Source organism: Sorex araneus, chromosome 7 (assembly GCF_027595985.1).
Source record: "Sorex araneus isolate mSorAra2 chromosome 7, mSorAra2.pri, whole genome shotgun sequence".
Classification (NCBI taxonomy): Eukaryota; Metazoa; Chordata; class Mammalia; order Eulipotyphla; family Soricidae; genus Sorex; species Sorex araneus.
This window is the reverse complement of record NC_073308.1, coordinates 35,442,738-35,463,998: the sequence shown is the minus strand read 5'-3', so window position 1 is coordinate 35,463,998 and position 21,261 is coordinate 35,442,738. Positions and strand designations below refer to the sequence as shown.

The window sequence follows — 21,261 nt, the reverse complement described above, 5'->3', positions numbered from 1 at the left end:
CAGAGAATCTTGGGACACGTTGAAAACACCTGTGAAGACCACCAAGTAAAGGGTGCTAGAAGGGCCCGCTCGGGATGGGAGAGGCGGGCTGAAAGTAGACTAGACGGAACATGAGGGCCACTCAATACCTCTACTGCAAACCACAACACCCAAAAGGAGAGAGAGAGCAAAAGGGAATGGCCTGCCGCAGAGGTGGGGTGGGGTGGGGGGACGGGGTGGGGGTGGTGGGAGGGATGCTGGGACCGTTGGTGGTGGAGAGTGGGCACTGGGGGAGGGATGGGTACTTGAGCATTGTGTGACTGAAACGCAAGCATGAAGATTTGTAAGTCTGTAATGGTATCCCCACTAATGGACTCACTAATTAAAAAATAAATAAGTAAAACACCTGTCAGGTCATGGGGGGGAGGGGGGAGACAGAGGGACGCCCGTCTGCTCTGCCCATGCACAGAAGTGCCTCAGGACATCCCAGACTGGCTGAAAGGGGATCGCTGGGCATCCCAAGCCCCCAGCAGCAGGTCTCTGGGCAACCTCTAAAGGAAATTCGTCCTCTGCATCACACTCTTTCCCTGCCCACCAGCCCGAGTTCTAAGCAGGGTCTCCTGCGTGACCCTGGAAGCACATGGCTGCTGGCAGAGCCCAGGTCCCATGGGTGCCCGGCTGCCTGTTGGCACCAGGGAAAGGAGCCTTCTGCCTAGATCTTCTGCTCCAGCTGGTCTCCACAAAGACCAAGGAGGCCTGACTCTGGTACTTACTGTTTCCCACTAGGTTCAGAATCGGAAGAGATCAGCCTAGAAGGACTTCCTGGAGGAGGTGGAAGAATGTCCAAAAGAAGGAGGCAAGGGAAAGTGTGCTGGGCTGGGGGTGGGTTGGGGGTGGTGGAACATGGCTTTGCTGAGATGATCTGATTAGGAAGCAAGTACAAGGTGACAAGACAGCCCAGAACCCGGGGACTCCCCGCCTGCTCCCAGGCCCCACCACACCCCAGCACTCCTGCTCCCCTCCCAGGTGGGCTCCTCCCCCCCCAGATGTTGGGGGTGTCACTGAGCCCCAGGAGGGGGGGGGAGCCCGGTTAGCAGATGTGCAGCCGAGAGGCAGGTTCCGGGGGCGGTGGGGCGCGCGGGGGTCTGAGGCAGCTGTGCTAGCCCAGAAGGCCCGCTGGCTCCCTGAGGAGGCCCGTGGCCTCCAGCCTGTCAGCTGCAGCCGTCAGAGCAGGAAGCAGAGGGGGGCGCAGGGGGAGCTGCCGCTGCGGGGGTGGGGGGGGGGCAGCCTCTGGCCGCCACCCCAACCTGCAGCTCCGGAAATCGAGACTTCATCTCCCCACCCCACGCCAGCCAGGGCCCCCTCCCCCGGCACAGGGGCAGAGATGAACCTTTAGCAGCAGGTCACCCCTCGGGAAGACATCCATAGCTTTTCAGTCTTTCACTTTGTAGATACAGTGTATCCCCCAGGTCAGTCTGAAGCGGGCTGATGGAGTTTCCCCACAACACACCTTTCCGGGGGGCCACACTGGCCCCACCCGGAGTCCGCTGCTGGAGAAGCACAGGAGGAGGGGAAAGTCGTCTGGGGCACAGAGGGTTCTTCCAGGGAAGGGTCCGTGTGGCAGCTGGCCACCCCACAGCAGGCTGGACCCGGTGCCTCATCCACCGGGAACCCTGCGACACAGACAGCGCAGAGACAGGATAGTGGCTGCCCACAGGAGGACACCAGGGACAGAGGGGTGGACACAGCCCCGTGTCAGCAGAGAGGGAATGAGATACTGGTGGAGAGAACATACTGGCCGCAGAGTAGGGAAGGTCCAGGAAGGGCCTAGAGGGCCCCGGAGCCAGACTAGGGGTGGCCAAGTGGAGGCCACTGTGTGGACCAGAAGAAGAGGGAGGAGAGAAGGGGGCCATTGGGGGCAGGGGCAGTCTGGACCTAGCAGTGGCGTCCCCCCTGCCTCCTGCTTTCCATTGTTCCCGGCCCCCCTCTCATCTCTGCTCCCCTGAGTCTTCCCTGGACTAGGATGCCGTGAAGAGCTAGTGGCCCCCTGTGGCCCCTGTCCCTTCCCCAGGGAACACGCCCGATTCTTCTGGAAGGAGAGGGCAGTGCTTACAAGGCCGGCCTGCTTCAGGGGAGAGACACGCACAGGGATGGGGAGTAGGGGCGTCTACAGGGCTCAGCCTCCTGTTACTCACCACCGAACACCAACCCCTCCTCACCTGCCTCCACTGAGACCCCAAAGTCTCCTCACCAGGCTTCCCTGAACTGGGAGGAAGGAACGGGGGGAAGGAGTGGCTCCGAGTGCAGAGCAGGTACGGGGACAGTGAGGGGAGGGGTCACCCTTGACCCAAGTGGTCCCCCATGGGGTCACATTCCAGAGCCGCACCCGTAGCCATCACAGGCCAGAAGAGACATCTCTGTCCAACAGCTGCAGGGGGCCCGGCCCCCAGCCCCTTCACCCCACCAGCCCCCCAGGGACACAGCGGGCACTTCCGCTCTGGGCCTCGGGGCTCCTCACCTGTGGGTGGGGGGGTGAGGGGAGGCGGACCGGGTCACCCCCAGGCGGGCGCCAACAGCCCTGGTTTGCCAAGGGCCTGCGGTCTTGGGCCAGCAGCCTCCGCCCCCGCGGCCTCCGCGGCGGCCCCAGCCAGCCCGGTGCTCACGCCGCCTTTTCCGGCCTGTGTGTGGCTTTGCACACACCAGCCGGCAGCTGGCAGACGCGGGGGCTCCACAGGCTCATAAACGGGTGGAAAATTACTCATAGACTCTCAAAAAAGATCACACTGTGGCGGCCCGTCTTCTCTCCCCAGGACGGCCGCGGGGCGGGAGCAAGGCGGGGAGGCGGCGGCTCCACGCCTCCTGCGGGGACCAGAGCCCCCCTTACCTCCACTTGGGGCCTCTCCAGGGCTTTAGTGCCACCGAGTTGGGAAGAACCGTAAGCGCGCCCCGCAAATGTCGGGGTGAGACCGTGCAGCCCTCCCTGTGGCCCTGGAGCCAGAAGAGAGAACTGTGACTCGGGACTTTCAGAGGAAGAGACTCTCCCCAGTGGGTCCACAGGGCTGGGAAGTTCTCCCCCATGTCTGACCTTTCTCTCTCCAGCTGTATTCTCCGAGAGGTCATCTGGTATACCTCATTGCCGCCAGCCTGTCCCCAGCCAACCCTACCGGAACCTTCCCTTTCACCCATACACAAGAGACTTTGGGGGAAGAAAAGGTGGAAAGTTTGAGGACTTGCATAGAAAGTCTCTCTTTTTCTTTTTGAATTTATTTTAGCAACCGTGATTTACTAATTTATGAGACTGTCAGTGGTTGGGCTCGATGCATCCTGCGGTCCATTGTCAGAGCCTGTAGTGCCTGCTCCCCTCTGGGTGACCCCTCACCCAGTCCTGCCTCACACACTGTCCAGGGGCTTCCAGTCACAGCCACCACTGCTCTTAAGGATTTGGGGGGGAGTGCACAGTCCCCTGTCAGGGATTCTGGAGTTTTCATCACCTAGAAATCGTGTGCAAGGCAGGGGGGTGGGTCTTGCTGAAATGTAGGCTCCACACCTCTGTGTCTGACGTGGACCTGAAGCCACACGCTCCCCCGGCCCCGAACCCCACTTTGTGAGACAGGGGCTCCTGCTCCCCATTAGCTGTCACCTGGGGAGCTGTTTTCAGATCCATACTCCTGGGTCCTAACCCTCAAGCTTTAGTTCTGGAGGTCTGTGTGGGCTCCTGTAAGCTTCCCAAGAGCTGAGACGCCCACGGTCTTGGGGACCAAACCATGGCTCCCTCACAGCTGCCCTTCTGCAGAGTTCAGGGTCCTGGCTAGGAGTACACATGGGCTTGGGACTCAGACACACTATTTACCAGTTCTTGATCAGCTCACTAAACCTTCATTTCCTCATTTTAAAACAGAGATGAGTCCGGGCATGAGCAAGAATACTGTGGTAGGTTTTTGCCTTGCACTCGGCCAACCTAGGTTTAATCCCAGCACCCCCTGTGGTAATCTGAGCCCACCAGGCATAATTCCTGAGTGCCAGGAGTAAGCCCTGAGCACCACCACTTCAAAAACTAAAGGAAAATAAAATGGAGGTGAGAATAACCCCCTGGGGGACCCACGGAGAATAAGCAAGGCATGTTCACCGAACAGTAGCCTCAAGCCTGGTGCTCTAGCGAGCATCTGACAAGCATTAACCACCAATATGATTCTTATTACACACATTGGGCTTCACCTGTTTTTCATTCCTTAGTCAACGCCCTTTTAGCTCTTATACATTCATTTTACAGCATGTTCACTTTCACTGATTTCTCTGACTTGTAAACTCAAATCCACAGTGTATGGGAGGGGAGGGGTGAAGATGAGGGTCTGGGGGTATTGAACCATGAGCTGCTGAAAGGCACATCACTCGTTTTATTGTTGATCTCAGTAAACTTAATGTCAGGCATTTCAGAAAAAAACTGATGGAGGGAAAGGAGGGGAGGAAGGGATGGATGGGTGGATGAATGAATGGATGATAGAGGAATGGATGGATGGGTGGGTGGATGAGTAGATGGGTGGATGGATGGATGTGTGGATGGGCGGATGGATGAATGGATGAGTGGATAGGTGGATGGGTAAATAAATGTATGAGTGGATGAATGAATGGATGATAGATGATGGCTGGATGAGTGGATAAATGGGTTGTGGATGAATGGATGAGTGGATGGGTAGATGGATGATGGATGAGTGGATGGGTAAGATGGATGATGGATGGATAGATGGATAAGTGGATGGGTGAACGGATAAATGGATGGATGAGTGAGTGGATGGATGAATGGGGAGATGAATGGTTGGATGGATGGATGGCAAAGTGGTAGGTGGGTGGATGGAAGGACAGACACTATTGGCTCTCTTCTTCCCTCTATCCAGAGTCCAGGCTGGGGCTCTCTACAGGTATCAGCTACTTCAGAAAGGGAAATAAAAGTGCATAAAAAACCTGACCCTGTCCTCTCCTGAAGACAAGGGCATTGCCCCTTCTTGGCTCTGCCAGAGCCCATGCGCCCCTAAACTAGACCTGACTTACCAGCTCCCACACCTCCACCCTTGGTGCTCCCGCCTCCCTCAGACTTAGCTTGCAGGGGCTCCTGTGGGTCGGGGGTGCGAGAGTTGAGGGGTGCTGGACCCGAGCACCACACTGCTTCTGAGTGGTGTCACTCAGGTCAACTCTGCCCCAGACCGATGTTTCCGGCAGAGCAAACCCGTGCAGGCCCGCCCAGCTCACCAAGGGCTCTAGGAACCAAATGACCCATGTTCAGACCTTCCTCACAGGCGGGGGGTCTGCCCTCACGCCCGCCCACCCACCCACCTCAGGGCAGCCCTGGCCCCAAATGCATGTAGCAATCAACTCCCGGAACCGTGAGAAATCCAAATGTGGCAGCGTATAATCAGGGAGCCCGAAATAGCCTCGTGAGCAAGGCCATCTGCCGCCGTGCAAGTCCCTGGGGGCCCCTCGCTGGGCCCCACAGCACGACTGGCTGGCAGGGAAGTTGGGTGGTGCTGACAATAGTCTCTAGGTCACCTGTAAAGCTCAGGGGCACCTGGGTTGGAGTTGAGGGACGGGGGCTTTCTCTCTGGCAAACTGGGAATCTTTAGGATAGAGCCTCGGACGGGAGCCGCCCAGACCTCAGGCCCTTGTTCCCCTCCTTTGCCAGCTGCCCTCCCTGGACACAGCTGGACACTGGTCTTTCTGAGCCTCCTATTTTCTTTCTGACTCAACTCTCAGCCTCTCCCCACAGACATTCTTCCACGGAATGCAGACCAGCTCTCCCGCCTCTGCTGACCATCCTACCCCTAGTGTGTAGAATGGGTACAAGCCTGAGCTCCCAGCACGAGTGGGTTTATGGGACCTTCTTTGGGGAAAAGGGCGCTTGTGGGTAATGCCAGAGAACCTTGCAGTGAGGTTATTGGATGGAGCCCAAATCCAACCCATAAGAGAATACAGGAATAAAGGAGAAAATGTGGCATATGAAGACCGAGAAGGGAGGGAGGCAGCCCCACAGTGCTCTGGCCACTAGCCGGGGGTCAGTCATCATAGGGGAACACTGGGAACTCCTGGCCTCCCTAGGAACACTACGGTCCTAGGGCCTCGGGAACTGGAAAGGATGGTGGAATCGTCTCCCCAGGGAGAGGTGGGTGGGTGGATGGCTAGAAGGATGGAAGAGAGGGTAGGATGGATGTATGGTTGAAGTAGGTGGATAGGTGAATGAATGTTTGGTTGAGGTGGGGTGTAGATGGTTGAGGTGGGGGTGGATGGGTGAAATGGGGATGGATGGATGGATGGATGGATGGATGGATGGATGGATGGATGGATGGGTACATAAATAGATGAATGAATGGATGGTTGAGGTGGGGATGGGTGATTGAGGTGGGGTGGAGGAGTGAAGTGGGGGATGGATTGATGGAGGGAGGGAGGGAGGGAGGGAGGGAGGGAGGGAGGGAGGGAGGGATTAATGGATGAATGGATGGTTGAGGTGGGTGGGGGATGGATGGATGGGTGGGCAACTGTTGAGGTGGGTGGATGGGCACTAGATAACTGTGTGAGTGGATGAGATGAACCGTTTCCTGGAACATCAGGTATTGGACAGGTGGATGGAACCGTCTCCCCAGGAAAAGTTCAGGCCTCTCCTCTTTACCTCCACCTCATGACCCTGAAGTTTGCACAGGTCTCAGACTTGGGGCCCCCATTGTACAGCCAACACCAAAGCAAGTGAGTGAGTGAGTGCATCAGCCATCAGCCAATTCACTGGAAAGGGGAGTTGGAAAGGTCCTTGGGGTGGTGGGATGGACAAAACTCCGGGGGTTACACACCGAGAGAGGTACGAGCCAAATCCCTGGAATTCCATTAATACTGTAAGTCAAGGATAAATCAACAAAAATAAAATTTTAATCACTGCCAAATCCAAACATGAGAAGCAGCTCAGGGACAAGGCAAGTCCCTGCTCGGGAAGCTCATGTGTCTACGGTGTGACAGCCTGAGCCCCGGACCCCGGGTACCCGTCCCCTCGTGTGCTTCCTCCCACTAGAGAAAAGAGGAACCTTCAATTCACAGAGGCGGGCGACTGATCTGCTCGTGGCTGCATGGCGCAAGAGTGACAGAGTCGGGACCCAGGTTTCTGGGCCCTAAAGCATCGCAGCTTGGAGGAGGCACCTGGGGACAGAGGTTAGGGCAGGGTGCTTTGGAATCAGAGCTAAGACAGGAAGACAACTGACTGCATCCTCGCTGTGTGACCTCGTGCAGGCTGATGAACTTCTCTGGGCCACAAGGCAGAGTGACAGGAGCAGGCTCTGGGCACGCAGGCCTGACTCTCCCTGTCCTTCTCAGTGCAGGCCCTCAGCGTGTCGCCTTGGGCTGACTGGGCTATGAGCACCACCATAGGCTGACTGGGCTATGAGCACCACCATAAGCTGACTCAATCTCTGCTGGACCCAGGGCTGCTTTCAGACCCAGAGCCTTGGCAGCCCAGTGTCATGTGGCTGGCCTTTGCTGTCAGACACCCCTCCCCCAGCCTCACCCCCAGCCCCCCACCCCCCACTGGGAGTCCAGGACCAGGCTGTTTTTCTGTTTTCCCCCCTTTATTCCTGCCCCCTGGGCCTGTCTGAGTCTCTCCCGGGACCGGCCGGCCCGAGCTTCCTGGGCCCCACCCAGCCTGCTCCCCAGGCCTTTCCCAAGCTGTTTTTCCGCTTTTCCAGGCCCTGTCCACCTCGGCCTCCCTCACCCCCACCCACTTTCTATTTTCCCCCAGGCTCCACTGGCTTCCCAGGGTTTCTCCTGGCCCTGGCCCAAGCCTAGCAGGACGCTGCTGGCACTGCCCCCCACCCCTCCCACCCCCGACTCCCACAAGGGCTGGGCGGGAGCAAGGGTGTCCTGGGCTTGCATGCTGCCCACCTCAGGGGTGAGCCAGAAGGTCCGAGTTGGTCTCTGTGGGAGGCACCCCCAACCCTGGCCACACTCCTGACCCGGCCACCACTGTCTGATCCCGGCAGGTGGCTGGGGATCCGGGAGTGGCAGGGAGAGAGGTGAAGTGGCCCACTCTGGGTAAGCCGCCCCAGACCCCCAGGTGGAGCCGGGGCTGGATACACCTCTCAGATCTGCTGACCGGAAGGAGCCACATGTGGGCACAGGGAAGTCTGCCCAGCACTGCCCATCCCACCGGCTTCTCCTGCCCGGCCACACAGCCCTGCAGCTGCCGCCCACATCCCCCGCAGCTTGGAAGAGCCCCCAGCCCATCTGAGCAGCTATTCCCGGCCCAGAGAGGCAGAGGTGGAGGCCACTGAACTGTGGGGGGTGGGGGTGGGGGGAGCCTTGCAAGGACACAGACAGATGAGGTCCCTAAACATCTCGTGTAGCACCAGCCCACACAGTCGCTCAAAGGATTGTCACTTGCCCCGACCCTCTCCTTCCAGCCTTCCCAAGGGCCTAGTTCCACCGTCATTCTCAAGGACTGAATGATGCAGGTGGCATCACTTTTAAACCCAGTTCCCAAAATCTCCAGATATGCACCGGTCACACAGAACTCCAGGCTAGGGTGCGAGGTGCCTGCTGCTCCCCAACATACAGAGAGAGAGGAAGGGAGGGAGGGAGAGAGGGGGAGGGGGAGAGAACAGGGGAGAGAGAGAGAAAGAGGGAGAGAGAAAATGAGAGGGAGGGAGGGAGGGATGAGGGAGGGAAAGATGGAAGGAGAGAGGGAGGAAAAGAGGGAGGGAGGGAGAGATAGAGGAAGACAGAGAGAGGAAGGAATGGAGGGAGGAGAGAGGGAGGAGGAGAGAGAGAGAGAGGGAAAGAGAACTAGTACTCCACCTGACCCAAGGAGCTTGGCCCCCCTTACCTGCCAGCACCCCAAATTCAACACGTCCCAAAGTGACCTCAGTGTCTCCTGGTCCCTGTGGCCCCTCCACATCCTCTGGGGTTCACTCCATCTTCCCTGTGCTCTTCCTGGGTGCGAGGCTCCTGGGAACACTCCCCTCCAGCCTCCCAGATGACGGCAAAGCTGACACGGACTGTCAGTCTGACGCCCCTTCCTCGAGCAGACCCCGTCACCGCTGCCCCTGGGGACAGACACCCACACTCCGCCAAAGGCAGAGTACCAAGCCCACCGTGTCCATCGACTCACTTCATCCTGCCAAGCAAGGTCCTCGAGGCTGCTGCTGCCTGCACCCGCTGGCAAGGAGACGGAAGCCGACTCTCGGGAGCGAAGGAGGAGGCTGGAGGCCAGCTCTGAGGACACCCCTCTTCCCTTCGGCTGACCTCCTGCCCCCTTCACTGGCTCCCTGCTCCAGTTTGGTACCTACATCACCTTTCATTGGTGCAAACTTGATCCCAGTCCTCTAGGGAGCCCCAGGTCTCACCCTAACACCCAGCCCCTTAGCAAGCCTCATGACTACACACTTCAAAGGCGCAAACCCTGTCATCATTCCCTAGGTCTGGGCCTAACTCCCAAGCCCTGAGCAAGCTTTATGCCGACAGCTTAGGCATTCTTCCTCATTCATTCCTGGTTTCACTCCTTCCCCCAACACACACACACACACACACACACACACACACACACACACACACACACACACACTCTTCGCCACACTGCATTCTCTCCATTCACTTGGCTCCTGACTAGCTCTGTCTTTGCACACGTCATTCCTTTTATTTTATTTCACTTCATTTTTATAAAGTTGTTCACAATAATTCATGACATTTAATATCCAAACACCAATCCCACCACCATTGCACCTTCCCACCACCATATTTCAAATGTTTCTGCCCCAAATCCCAAACCATGCTCCCCCCAAAGCAGAACTGAAACCATTAATTTTTGTGTTGCTTGTCATGAATAATCTGCTAAATATAGTCCAATGGAGTTTCCTTACAGGAAAGTGAGTGAAGGTTGCTGTATTTCACCCTGGAGCCATTAAGCCCTTGTATAAGAGATTACTAACATGTTTGGTAAACCTCGTCAAATGTTGTGCACACGTCATTCTTTGCTCTGTGTTCTTCCTGCCTCTTTGGGTCTTGTCCCCCTGGAAAAGCCTCGATGTAAGCACGAGAAGCCAACTGGTGGCCAGTGAACTGAACACTCATGACACTGTCAGCCCCTGTACAGCCGCGGGTCCTCTCTCCTCAAACCCCCCACGTTCACTCTGTCTGTTCTCTTTCTGGCCACCCGGGAGATAGGCAGGGAGACTTGAAGATGGAGAAACTGAGGGGCTGGAGCAATAGCACAGTGTGTAGGGCATTTGCCTTGCACTCAACCCGGGTTCGATTCCCAGCATCCCATATGGGCCCCTGAGCACCGCCAGAAGTAATTCCTGAGTACAGAGCCAGGAGTAACCCCTGTGCATCGCCAGGTATGATCCATAATAAAGCAAAAAAAAAAAATGGAGAAACTGAGGCACAGAGAGGGCATGTGACAAAGAACGAAGACCTGAAGCCCAGTTTCTGCCTCACAGGCCAGTGTCCCCTCTTAAGAGATTGCCAGAGGCAAGGTCTCCTCAGCTCATATCTGACTTTGGAGTGGAGACGGGGCCCAGGTAGACAGGTGACAGGAAGTGATGGCCAGGTGTAAGACGAAGTCAGCCCTCCAACACAGAAGCTGTCTTGGCAGCAGGGGTTGGGGTGGGACGGGGTGGGGTGTGTGTGAGAGAGGGATACTGGGGATATTGGTGGTGGAAAATGTACACTGGTGGAGGGATGGGATGGGTGTTTCATCCTGGTATGACTGAAACTCAAAAATGAAAGCTTTATAAGTGTAGCTCATGGTGGTTCAGTAAAAAAATATAAAATAAGGGGCTGGAGCAATAGCACAGCGGGTAGGGCGTTTGCCTAGCAAGCGGGCAACCTGGGTTCGATTCCCAGCATCCTATATGGTCCCCTGAGCACCGCCAGGGGTGATTCCTGAGTGCAGAGCCAGGAGTAACCCCTGTGCATTGCCAGGTGTGACCCAAAAAGCAAATATATATATATATATATATAAAATAAAAAACAGACAAAAATTAAAGAGAGAAAAAAGACACTGTCTCGTGTCAGGGAGTGCAGGGAGGCTGCCTGTCTGGCCCGGCCCTTCTGAACCCCTAAGACTGAGGTTCACCTCGAAACAAAAGGCCTGAAAGCAAGTGTGAAGTCAAAGCAAGTATCCCGGGCTGGAGCGACGGAACAGCAGACAGGCGCTGGCCTTGCATGCAGCTGGCCTGGGTTCAACCCGCAGCACCCCATGTGGTCCCCTGAGCCCCCCATAAGTGATCCCTGAGCGCAGAGCCAGGAATAAGCCCGGAGCATTGCTGAGTGTAACTTAAAAAGAGAAAAGGAAAGAAAAACTGTGTACGTGCCCTCTTTCTCCTCTTTGATGTCTCACTGGGCGCACGTCCCCTGCCTGGCTGGTGCCTGGACAAGTATTCGGGGAGCCCCGTGAAAGGGGGGCAAGGGCGGCCTTCTGCTGCCGGCTCCAGGGGAGAGGCCCGGGGTAAAGAAGGGAGCTGAGGGGCACCGGGGTCAGACACGGAAGCAGGGGAGAGTGAGGACCAGGCCCCCCCAGCCCGGCCCTCTGCTCAGGGTGGAAACGACCTGAATGAATGAACACGGGCCACCCACTTCCTTCACCCACTTCCAGCTCCTACTCAGCAGCGTCCGTTTAGAGGGTCCAACTTATGCATCCTGGGCCCAGAAGGTACCACGCCGGACCCCCCGGCCGAGAGACTCCCCAGGTCTTTGGACACACAGTTCCTGCGCGGCTCTGAGAACCAGGCCTGTCTCCGCACTCTGCTTCCTCCCAGTTACCTATTTGCTCTCCCATCCGCCGCAAAGGCACCTGACAGTTCAGTTCAGTTGGTGAAATTCCCACATGCATGCATTAGGACCCCACATTCCGGCCGTGTGTGTGTGTGTGTGTGTGTGTGTGTGTGTGTGTGTGTGTGTGAACACCCGTGAGGGCTGTTCCATCATTCCAGCACTTTCGTCCACAGCACCTGCTGCCCCTACTGGTCGGGACGGGAACTGCAGCCTTTTCCGCCAGATGTCATGGGGCGGGAGGGGGGGCGCGGGGGTGGGGGAGGGAGCCCTGCTGTGAGGCCCAAGGGCGGTCCCAGCCCCAAGTTAGGGAAATGGGTGTGTGGGCCCCACACCCCACAGGCCCCGGGGGCCGAGGCAAGCTAGGTGGAGGAGACAGCCCCTTCCTGCTGTGCCTTTGGGGTGGCTCTGTGGCGGGGCGCCAGCCCCTCCGAGGGAGGTCCCGTTCCCACAGCCCCGGCCCCTGCGATGCACACAGGCGTGTACACAAACACAAACACGGAGAACCAGCACCCCGGAGGCCCCGGGCCAGAGCAGTGGCGCTGTCTGGGAGCGGGCATCGGAAAGGGGCCCCCTCGGAGAGGAGGGATGCTGGGAAGCGGCTCGGGCGGCCCCCCGTGACTTACAGAGACTGCAGGTTGGGGAGGTCCCCCAGCGCCTCGGCGGGAATGCCCCTCAGCTGGTTGTTCTGCAGCATCCTGCAAGGCGAGGAAAAGGCTTTCAGGACCCCGGGGCGCCCCCCAAGAGTGCCCCCCACCCACACCAGACCCCACACTCTCCGGGCCAGCATCTGAGCCCTCGGGAAGCCCCTACATTCAGACAAGGCGGCTGGGCGGGGAGAGCCCAGGGAGGCTGCTCGGAGGGGGGGGCCTGCAAGAGCCATGGAGAGGCCCCAGGGAGCACAGCCTGGAAACAGTGAGCACCAGAGTCCACGAGCCTGTCACAGCCTGGCAGGAGGACTGGGGGGGCAAGCAGGTTTGTGTCCCCCACCCCCAACCCTGGCCTCGGCTTCCCCGAGGCGGAGGCTCCTCAGGGCCACCCAAGTCCTGCATGTGAAGGCGAGGCCCGGAGCACCGAGTGGGGAACAGCCCGTGGTGCTGCGGACCCACATGCCAGAGAGGCTGAGAGGAGCCAGAGCAGCACCCCAAGGCGGGCGTCCCCCGGGCGTGCCCCCCCCCCCGCAGCGCCCAGGGGAGGGAGGCGGGCAGTCTCTCCTGGAAGCTTCCGGACTGCACAGCCCCGAGAAGGGCAGCAGGAAAGAGGCTCCTTCCTCAGGGACCCATCTGATCAGGGAAAGAGCTCAAGGGCCCATCCTGGGCCCCGGAACATTCCAGACACAAGCTCCCACTTCTCCCAGAGAAGCCCCAGCACCCAGCCCCGGCCCCGCAAAGCTCCATGCGGGGAAATGCAGAGGAGAGGAGGTGGAGGGGGTGGGCACCTCGGGGCCCCGCTGACCTCTGACACCCTTTCAGGGGCAGAAGAAAATCCCCGCCATAAACCCATTCACCCCCTGCCCTGGATGGGGATACGGTCTGGGGAAAGGCCAGGCTGTGGGTGCCCTGGCGGGTTCACTGGGTGTGGGGAGTCAGGTCCCACGGACCCCTCACACTCCCGCGACCCTTCCAATGCAGAGGTCTGCTTCCAAGGTGGGACCAAACCACGACCCTGCAGCCCTGGGCCTGTCTCCTGAGCCCCCTTACCCTAGCAGGTGACACTGATGACAAGGAAACAGACGGTGACAGTGGGTGACTGTGGGTGATGACAGGCTCCCACAGTGACAGTGGTCAACAGCAGGTAGTGACAGGCAACAGACAGAGTGGGTTACAGCAGGTGACAGCAGGGACAGGGAATGACAGCAGGTGATAGCAGGTGACAGAAAGTGACAGTGGGTGATGGTGGGTGACAGCAGATGATGGTGTGAGACAGCACGTGACGGGGGCAACAGTGAAGACAGGTGACCGGGGATAGTGAGTGAAGTGACCGTGGCTTCCACTCCGGCCGTGGCTCCCTCTGCCGATGGCAGGAATGACACGGAGGCTGCAGGGATGTCTGAGCAGATCAGAACTTACAGCTTCCCGTGGTGTCACGCTAGAGCAAACCAGACAACAGACAGCGCAGCTGAGACCGTCACTCCTTCTGGGCTCTCGCTGTCCATAGCTCCCTCCTAGGCCTCGTCCCCCCACAAAGCCTCACCTTGTCACTCAGGGTCTGGCCAAGAGCCGCCCCGCCCTCTTCCGTCCAGAGGGGGCCTGTGTTCTTGGGGACTCGGGGCTTCCTGATCTCACCCAGAGGCATCAAGAAGCAACGAGGGGTCACACAGCAGGGACACGGGCTGCTCACACAGGTGCCCCCTCCCCCAGGGCTGCAGAGGCTGTACCAAGCCACCCCAAAGCAGCACCCCCACTTCCAGAGCATTTCCGTGCATCTGCACCCCGATTCAGCCCTTTCTCTGTCCACCCCGGGTCGAGAAGGACCCGTTTAAGGCCTCCACATGGTGCTTCACATCCAACACAGCCTGTCATGTGCCTCCCAGTGCTCGAGCCCCCGGGGCCCCCCAGGCCACCCATCCCGTGCCACTGTGGCCATCGGGAAGGTCTTCCTGTCACAGAACAATGTACCCATGCTGCAGGCTGGCGTGAGGGCTTGACCCTGCCCCTCTACGACTGCTCATCCCTTGTCCCAGCACCCCTAAGCTCTGGGACACTGACACGGACACACACTCATTCACACTTACAGGGTGGGAGTCACGGGGGGCAGGAGCCACAACATTAGAACCAGGATTTTCCAGAAAGTGACCCAGCAGTGGTTTGCAAAGGCCCACTGTCCAGTCCTAGGGTGAGACCCCCAGGCCCTGGGGACGCCTTCACTATAACCAAAGATGTGCCCCTTCTTCCATTCCGGGCTCCAAGATTCCAGCACACAACTGTTCTTGTTCTAAAGTTCCTATTGCTAAAAATACTGGGTGACTTATTCCAATGGCCTTCTTTGATTTATTTGTTTTGTTGTTGTTGTTTTGTTTGTTTGGGGGCAATACCCGGTGGTGCTAAGGGCTTACTCCGGACTCTGTGCTCAGGGATTGCTCCTGGCAGGGTTACAGGGACCATATGGGATGCTGGGGACCAATCTCGGTTAAGCCACACGCGAGGCAATCGCCCTGCCTAGTCTATTACCTACTATACTCGGGCTCCAGCCCCGTCCAATGGCCATTCTAAAGGCGAGAAGACCAAGGCCCAGAGAAAGGAAAACTGGGGGTTTGGAGGACTGGGAACTAGTGACGCCTAACTGAGAATCTGGTTGGGCCCTGCTCTGGCCTCAGTCAGATCCCCTTCTGGGGGGAATGGCTCTGAGGGTCTCTGGGCTCCTGCAGCCCCAGGCAGCCTCACCCCACAAAGCAGGTGGAGGGATCCCGCGTCCTGTGAGCTCACAGGTCTTCCCCCTTCTACTGACTTTCGTCCATTCACCACAGCATGGAGCCCCGAGCCCGGGCTGAGCGCCACCAGAGACGGGAGACAATCTGATTTTAGCCTCACCGTCCAGCGGCTGCTTAGAGGCTGCGAGGGGCACCCACCCAGGAGCCGACCCCAGGCCATCCCCCCGCCACTCTCCCCTCCACAGCGGCCTCCGGCTCTGAAGAGACACTGGAGGAAGCAGCTGCTTCTGTCTGGCAGGACGAGACTCCCCCGTCTGACTCCCGCGGGCTCCAGGCTCAGAGCAGGGTGCTGGGAGAAGCTCCTCCCAGCCTGGGGGGGCTCAGGCCCTGCTTCCCAGGTCTGGCTCCGAGGACGGTCATCTGGGGCCCTTCCAGGGCCTTTCTAGACTGGACCAGACCAACTCGATCCAGAGTCCCAGAGCTCACTCAGCTCTCCGGGAAGGCAGCTGTGGAGGCAGAGACAGGGTAGAGCCACGAAGACCTGCCACACCCAGACACACACACACATGCACACTCACACCGTCACACACTCACACACTCAGTCATACTTACTAACACACACTCATATACTGATGCATTCACACATGCATTCACACTCACACTGACACAATGACACACTCATTCACGCTTACTAACACACTCACACTGATAGATTCACACATGCATTCACACTCACATACACACTGACACACACTCATTCACACTTACTAACACACTCACACACTGATACATTCACACTCAGATACACACTGACACACACTCATTCACACTTACTTACACACACTGATACATTCACACTCAGATACACACTGACACACACTCATTCACACTTACTAACACACTCACACACTGATACATTCACACATGCATTCACACTCACATACACACTGACACAGATACACACTCATTCACACTTATTCACACTCACAAGTCACACCCTCACATACATGCTGACATAATCACACACTAACACACTCATTCGCACTTATTTATACACACACTCACCTACTCATCCAAACTCATGCTTACACATCCCCACACTCACAGACATGTTGATACATGCACACTCATTCACACTCACACTCACACACTCACAGATCCATTCACTCACACACACTGACTTACACATTCATACTCACCGTGGCTCACATTTACACACTCATTTGCACATCGACACACACACTCACAGATGCTGACTTACACAGGCTCACTCATATACTCACAGTCTCACATTCGCCCACCCTCACACACACTCTCTCATTCACACACTCATGAAAAACTGACACAAACTTTCACACACGGGTAACACCCAGGGCCACAGCCACCAGCCTATCCCCGCCTCTGTGTGAGACACGCGGGGACTCCCTACCTCCTCCACTGGGTCCCCCCTCAGGCTATGGTCAGGGTGTGAGGACACTGGCCACTCAGACAGGCCCCTCAGAGGCCCGCGCACTGCTCACAGGCTGAGGGCAGCGGGAGCTGTGCCTTCTGCTGGGAACGTACCCGCTCACTGGCAAGGGGCTTGGAGGGCAGCGAATGTGGGGCTCCCCCTGACCCTCTCGGAGCTACACGGCAGAGCAGGCCCTGGCACCCTAGGACAGGGGCAGGGGCAAGGTTCCTGCTGGTCTGGCTTCTTGGCCGCAGCCTGGACAGAGCCTGAGGGCTCCGGAGGAGAGGACCCCAGAGTCACAGCCCAGGTTCAGCACGGAGCTGGGGGGAGACCAGAGAAGGGGTTCCGCCAGGCCCGTGAGGGGACAGGCAGCAGGGGAGGCCCTCACTCTGCCTTTCCTCAGAGAGAGGAAGTCGCTGCTCAGTCAGGCAGACACAGTCTGGGGCGTCTCCGGTGTCCCAAGGCCCAGGCCACCCGCTGCCCCATCCTTTGAGCAGGTCCTGTCAACATGCAGCAGGAGAGCACAGAGTCCATCACTGGGGAGTCCCACAGGGGCGACCGGAGCCCCGCCTCTGACACCCCGAAGTAGGGGCTCATCCCCCTTCCCACGCAGACCACGCAGATGGTCCCTGAATCGGAAAAGGCCCGAGAAAGACGGACATGAAGGCTTGGAGGGACCTCGAGGGCTGGGGCAAGGAAGGCGGGGTCCGTGGCTGAGTGGGGAGTGGACGGCTGACTGTCCCGCCCCCCCCCCAAGCAGCCTCTTCCGCCACCCAGGTCCCCGAGCCAGGGCTGAGCCCAGGGCGCCGTGTGGAGAGAGGGGGTGGGGGGCCTGCGGTTGCCTAGGGCTTTGATTTATTGCCTAATGCAGGCGGAGAAGAAAGAGGAGGCTCGTGTCTAAGCCGAGTCTTAGGAACGGGACGTGAGGCTCGTCTTCCGAGGGCCCAGCAAACAGAGCCGGCTCTAATCCGCGGCACGTCTCAGCCTGCCCCGGGCACAGACACGCCACCGAGCAGGCGGCCGGCCCTGGGCTGTGTCTGTCGGCCCAGTGCGGGTGCACCCCCCACCCCCGGCCCCCCGGCAGCCGGTTCCTGAGGAAATGCAGACTGCGAGAAGTGGCAGAAGAAGGAGAATGATGAGCCGGGCGCAGAGAGGGCAAGGCAGGAAGGAGGAAGAACGGACGGGACAGACAGCGTCCAAGGCAGAGTCAGGCATGGACAACGGGTATCAGAAACTCAGGCTCATGGAAAGGCGAGAAAGTGCTCAGACCTGGACTGAGCACTCTCAGGTGAGCAGCTGAAAGGTGGAAACGTCACCACAACCAAGGCTGAACCCACCATAGATGGCTCTGGTGCAGCCCCCAGACGGGTACAGGTTAAAATCTCAGCCGCTTCTCAGCCGGATGCTCTTGTGCAATGAACAACCTACTCAACTGTATGGATGACCTATAGGTTTAATCTCTGGTCCCAGCACTCATGGATCTTTCCAGGGTCAAGTTCCAAGAGCTTGGAGTTCCAAGGGTCAAGTTTCAAGAAAGAAAGAAAGAAGGAAAGAAAGAAAAGAAAGAAAGAAAGAAAGAAAGAAAGAAAGAAAGAAAGAAAGAAAGAAAGAAAGAAAGAAAGAAAGAAAGAAAGAGAGAGAGAAAGAAGAAAGAAAGAGAGAAACAGAGAAAGAAAGAAGAAAGAAAGAAAGAAAGAAAGAAAGAAAGAAAGAAAGAAAGAAAGAAAGAAAGAAAGAAAGAAAGAGAGAGAGAGAAAGAAGAAAGAAATAAAGAGAGAAACAGAGAAAGAAAGAAGAAAGAAAGAAAGAAAGAAAGAAAGAAAGAAAGAAAGAAAGAAAGAAAGAAAGAAAGAAAGAAAGAAAGAAAGAAAGAAAGAAAGAAAGAAAGGAGGGATGGAGGGAGGGAGGGAAGGAAGGAAGGAAGGAAGGAAGGAAGGAAGGAAGGAAGGAAGGAAGGAAGGAAGGAAGGAAGGAAGGAAGGAGAAAAAAGAGAAAGAAAGAAAAAGCGAAAGAAATGAAAGAAGAGTGGCTGGAGCAATATCACAGTGGATAGGGCGTTTGCCTTGCATGTGGGCAACCTCGGTTCAATTCCCAGCATCCTATCTGAGCACCACCAGGGGTAATTCCTGAGTGCAGAGCCAGGAGTAACCCTTGTGCATTGCCAGGTGTGACCCAAAAAGCAAAGAAAGAAGAAAGAAAGAAAGAGAGAGAGAGAGAGAGAGAGAGAGGGAGGGAGGAAGGAAGGAAGGAAGGAAGGAAGGAAGGAAGGAAGGAAGGAAGGAAGGAAGGAAGGAAGGAAGGAGGGAGGGAGGGGAGGGAGGGAGGGAGGGAGGGAGGGAAAAAGAGAGAGAGAGAGAGAAGTGGAGGAGAGGAAGGAAGGCTCCCTGTCACCCCGGGTCTCTTCTCCGGCAACACTGTCTGTTCCTCGGGTGTCAGGGGGGGCAGCGGGTGCAAACTACTGAGTCTGCTCCAACCCGCAAAGCCTGCGGAAGGTCCGTGCGCCCCGGACACCTGCAGGGCCGTGCATCTGGGGCACAAATAACTGTGGGGTTTGCAAATCACAAGGTCTGCTCTGGACAAGGGGGAAAGCCAAGACGGCAATTACAATGAAAAGAGGAGGAAATGAGGGGGCTGGAGAGGTGGCCCAGCAGGAAGCCAGGGCCCCCCCCCCCCCCCGCCACTGCCTCCGGCACCACACGGTCCTCTGAGCACTGAGCGGGGAGTAGCCCTGGAGCACACCAGGTGTGGCCCCCAAACACACACATAGACAAAGAGAAGGGAGGGACCAGCCAGAGAAGGAAGCCTCGCTCCGCCCACCACCCTGCGGGCAGGGCTGCCCGTCCCGGGCGCTGGTACTCACAGGATCTTCAGGCTGTAGAGTCCGGAGAAGGCCTGCCCCGGGATGTGGGAGAGATGGTTCCCAGAGAGCCGCCTGCAAGAGAGCAAGGCCGTGAGGGGGCGGTGCCCGTCGAGGGAGTCCCACTTAGGACCACACACCCCGTCCCACTGGACTCTCGGGTGCCTGTTCTCACTCCCAAGTCCCCAAAGGGGAAACTGAGGCTCTCAAGGTCCAGCCTCTCCTGGAGGGCCCCTGTCAGGGCAGGGCTGAGTTCACACCCGGGTGGGACCTCTTCTGCTCCTCTCCCCACTGCCCTCCCGGCCCTGAGCCCCACTAACCCGGGGGGCCGGGGAGCGGGGAGGAGGGGTGCCGGGGTGAGAGCAGCGCTCTGTCTCCTGAGGCACCCGCAGGGCTCAGGGACGCAACGCTCTACGAGCCGAGAGATGAGGCAGCCTCGCGGGACCCTGCCAGACTGCACTCTGCCCTCGGTCGAACCCGGAGCCCGGCCATGGTCTGTACTAATGCACCTCTGAGTTCTTAGAACAGTTGGTGGCGCTGAGGACTCACTCTCCTGTGCTCTCCCCTCCCCCTCCCCTCCCCCCTCCCTCTCCCCTCCTGCTCTTTCCCCCCATCACCCTTCCCCTCCTTCTCTCTGTCCCTCACCCCTTCTTCCCCTACTCCCACTCCTCCTCTTTCTCCTTCCTGACCCTGTCCCCCCTCTCTCCCTCCCCACTTCCTTACTCTCTCCCCCTCCCCCTCCCCCCTCTCATGCTTCCCCTGCCCTCCACACAGTCCCTTCCCCAACCCTGTCCCTCTCCTCTCCCTCTCCCTCCCTCCCTCCTTCCCTCCCTCTCCCTCTCCCCCTCTCTCTTTCTCTCTCCCTCTCCCTCCGTCTAGCTCCCTCTCCCTCTCTCCCTCTCTCTCTCCCTCCCTCTCTCTCCTCTCCCTCTCCCTCCCTCCCTCCTTCCCTCCCTCTCCCTCTCCCTCTCTCCCTCTTTCTCTCTCCCTCTCCCTCTCTCTCTCTCTCTCTCTCACCTTCCTTCTCTCTCTTACTCCCTCTCTCCTCCCCTCTCCTCCTCCCCTCTCTCTCTCCTTCCCTCTCTTTCCTTCCTGTTCCCCTCCCCTCTCTCTCCCTCCCTCTCTCTCCCCTTCCCTCTCCCCCCTCCTCTCTCTGTGTCCGGGATCAAACCCAGAGCCTCACCCACAAAGCATGTGCTCTACTGCTGAGCCGAATCCTGATCTAATTAGAACCTCTTAAATCTTTGTTGTGTTTTTAATAAAAGCAATGGCGGTGGGGGGGGGGGGGAGCACTAGTACTGAGCGGGAAGCACTGCCTTGCCTTGCATGCCGCTGGCCTGGGTTTGATCCCCAGTCCTGAAATGCCCGGACTGTGTCCCCTTTGCTTTTGCTCTTCACTCCCACACTGGAGGGAGGGGGTCCCCTACACCTTCGAAAGAGGCTAACGAGAGATCTCCCTGGGCTGCCGCCCGCTCGGGCACTGCCCCACAGATGCCCAGGGCCCGGCTCAGCTGCGCCCCTTGGAGTCTCGCCCAGCATCTCTGAGCCTGCTCTGGGCCCAGAGAAGGCCACCAAGGACTGGCCTGGAGAACCCCACCCTAGGCAGGGTGGGCGACCTACGTGCTTGGGGAGCAGTGCCCAGGGTCAAGGCAGGGGCGGGGCGAGAGGGGCTGTAAAGGATTCTGGGTGTGCAGGCGTAAGCCAGTCTTGGGGGAGCCCAGAGATGGAGACTCAGCAGGCGGGGGGTTGGGGCACGGGCAGGGGGGGGGGAGGGAGGGAAGTGCCCAGCACGCAGGAGGCCGGCACTGTCCC

The 21,261-nt window shown here is 58.2% G+C and overlaps 1 protein-coding gene across 2 annotated transcripts in view; it reads right to left on the bottom strand.

Annotated features, from left to right (window-relative positions):
* LGR6 (leucine rich repeat containing G protein-coupled receptor 6) overlaps window positions 1-21,261 on the bottom strand; it is a 122,077-nt gene that overhangs the window by 74,427 nt on the left and 26,389 nt on the right. For both annotated transcript variants that reach the window (XM_055144615.1, XM_055144616.1), the window contains exons 3-4: window positions 19,453-19,524; window positions 12,399-12,470 (exon numbers count right to left, since the gene is read on the bottom strand). In XM_055144615.1, coding sequence (XP_055000590.1) covers window positions 12,399-12,470; window positions 19,453-19,524 — 144 coding nt within the window. The remainder of the gene's footprint in view (window positions 1-12,398; window positions 12,471-19,452; window positions 19,525-21,261) is intronic.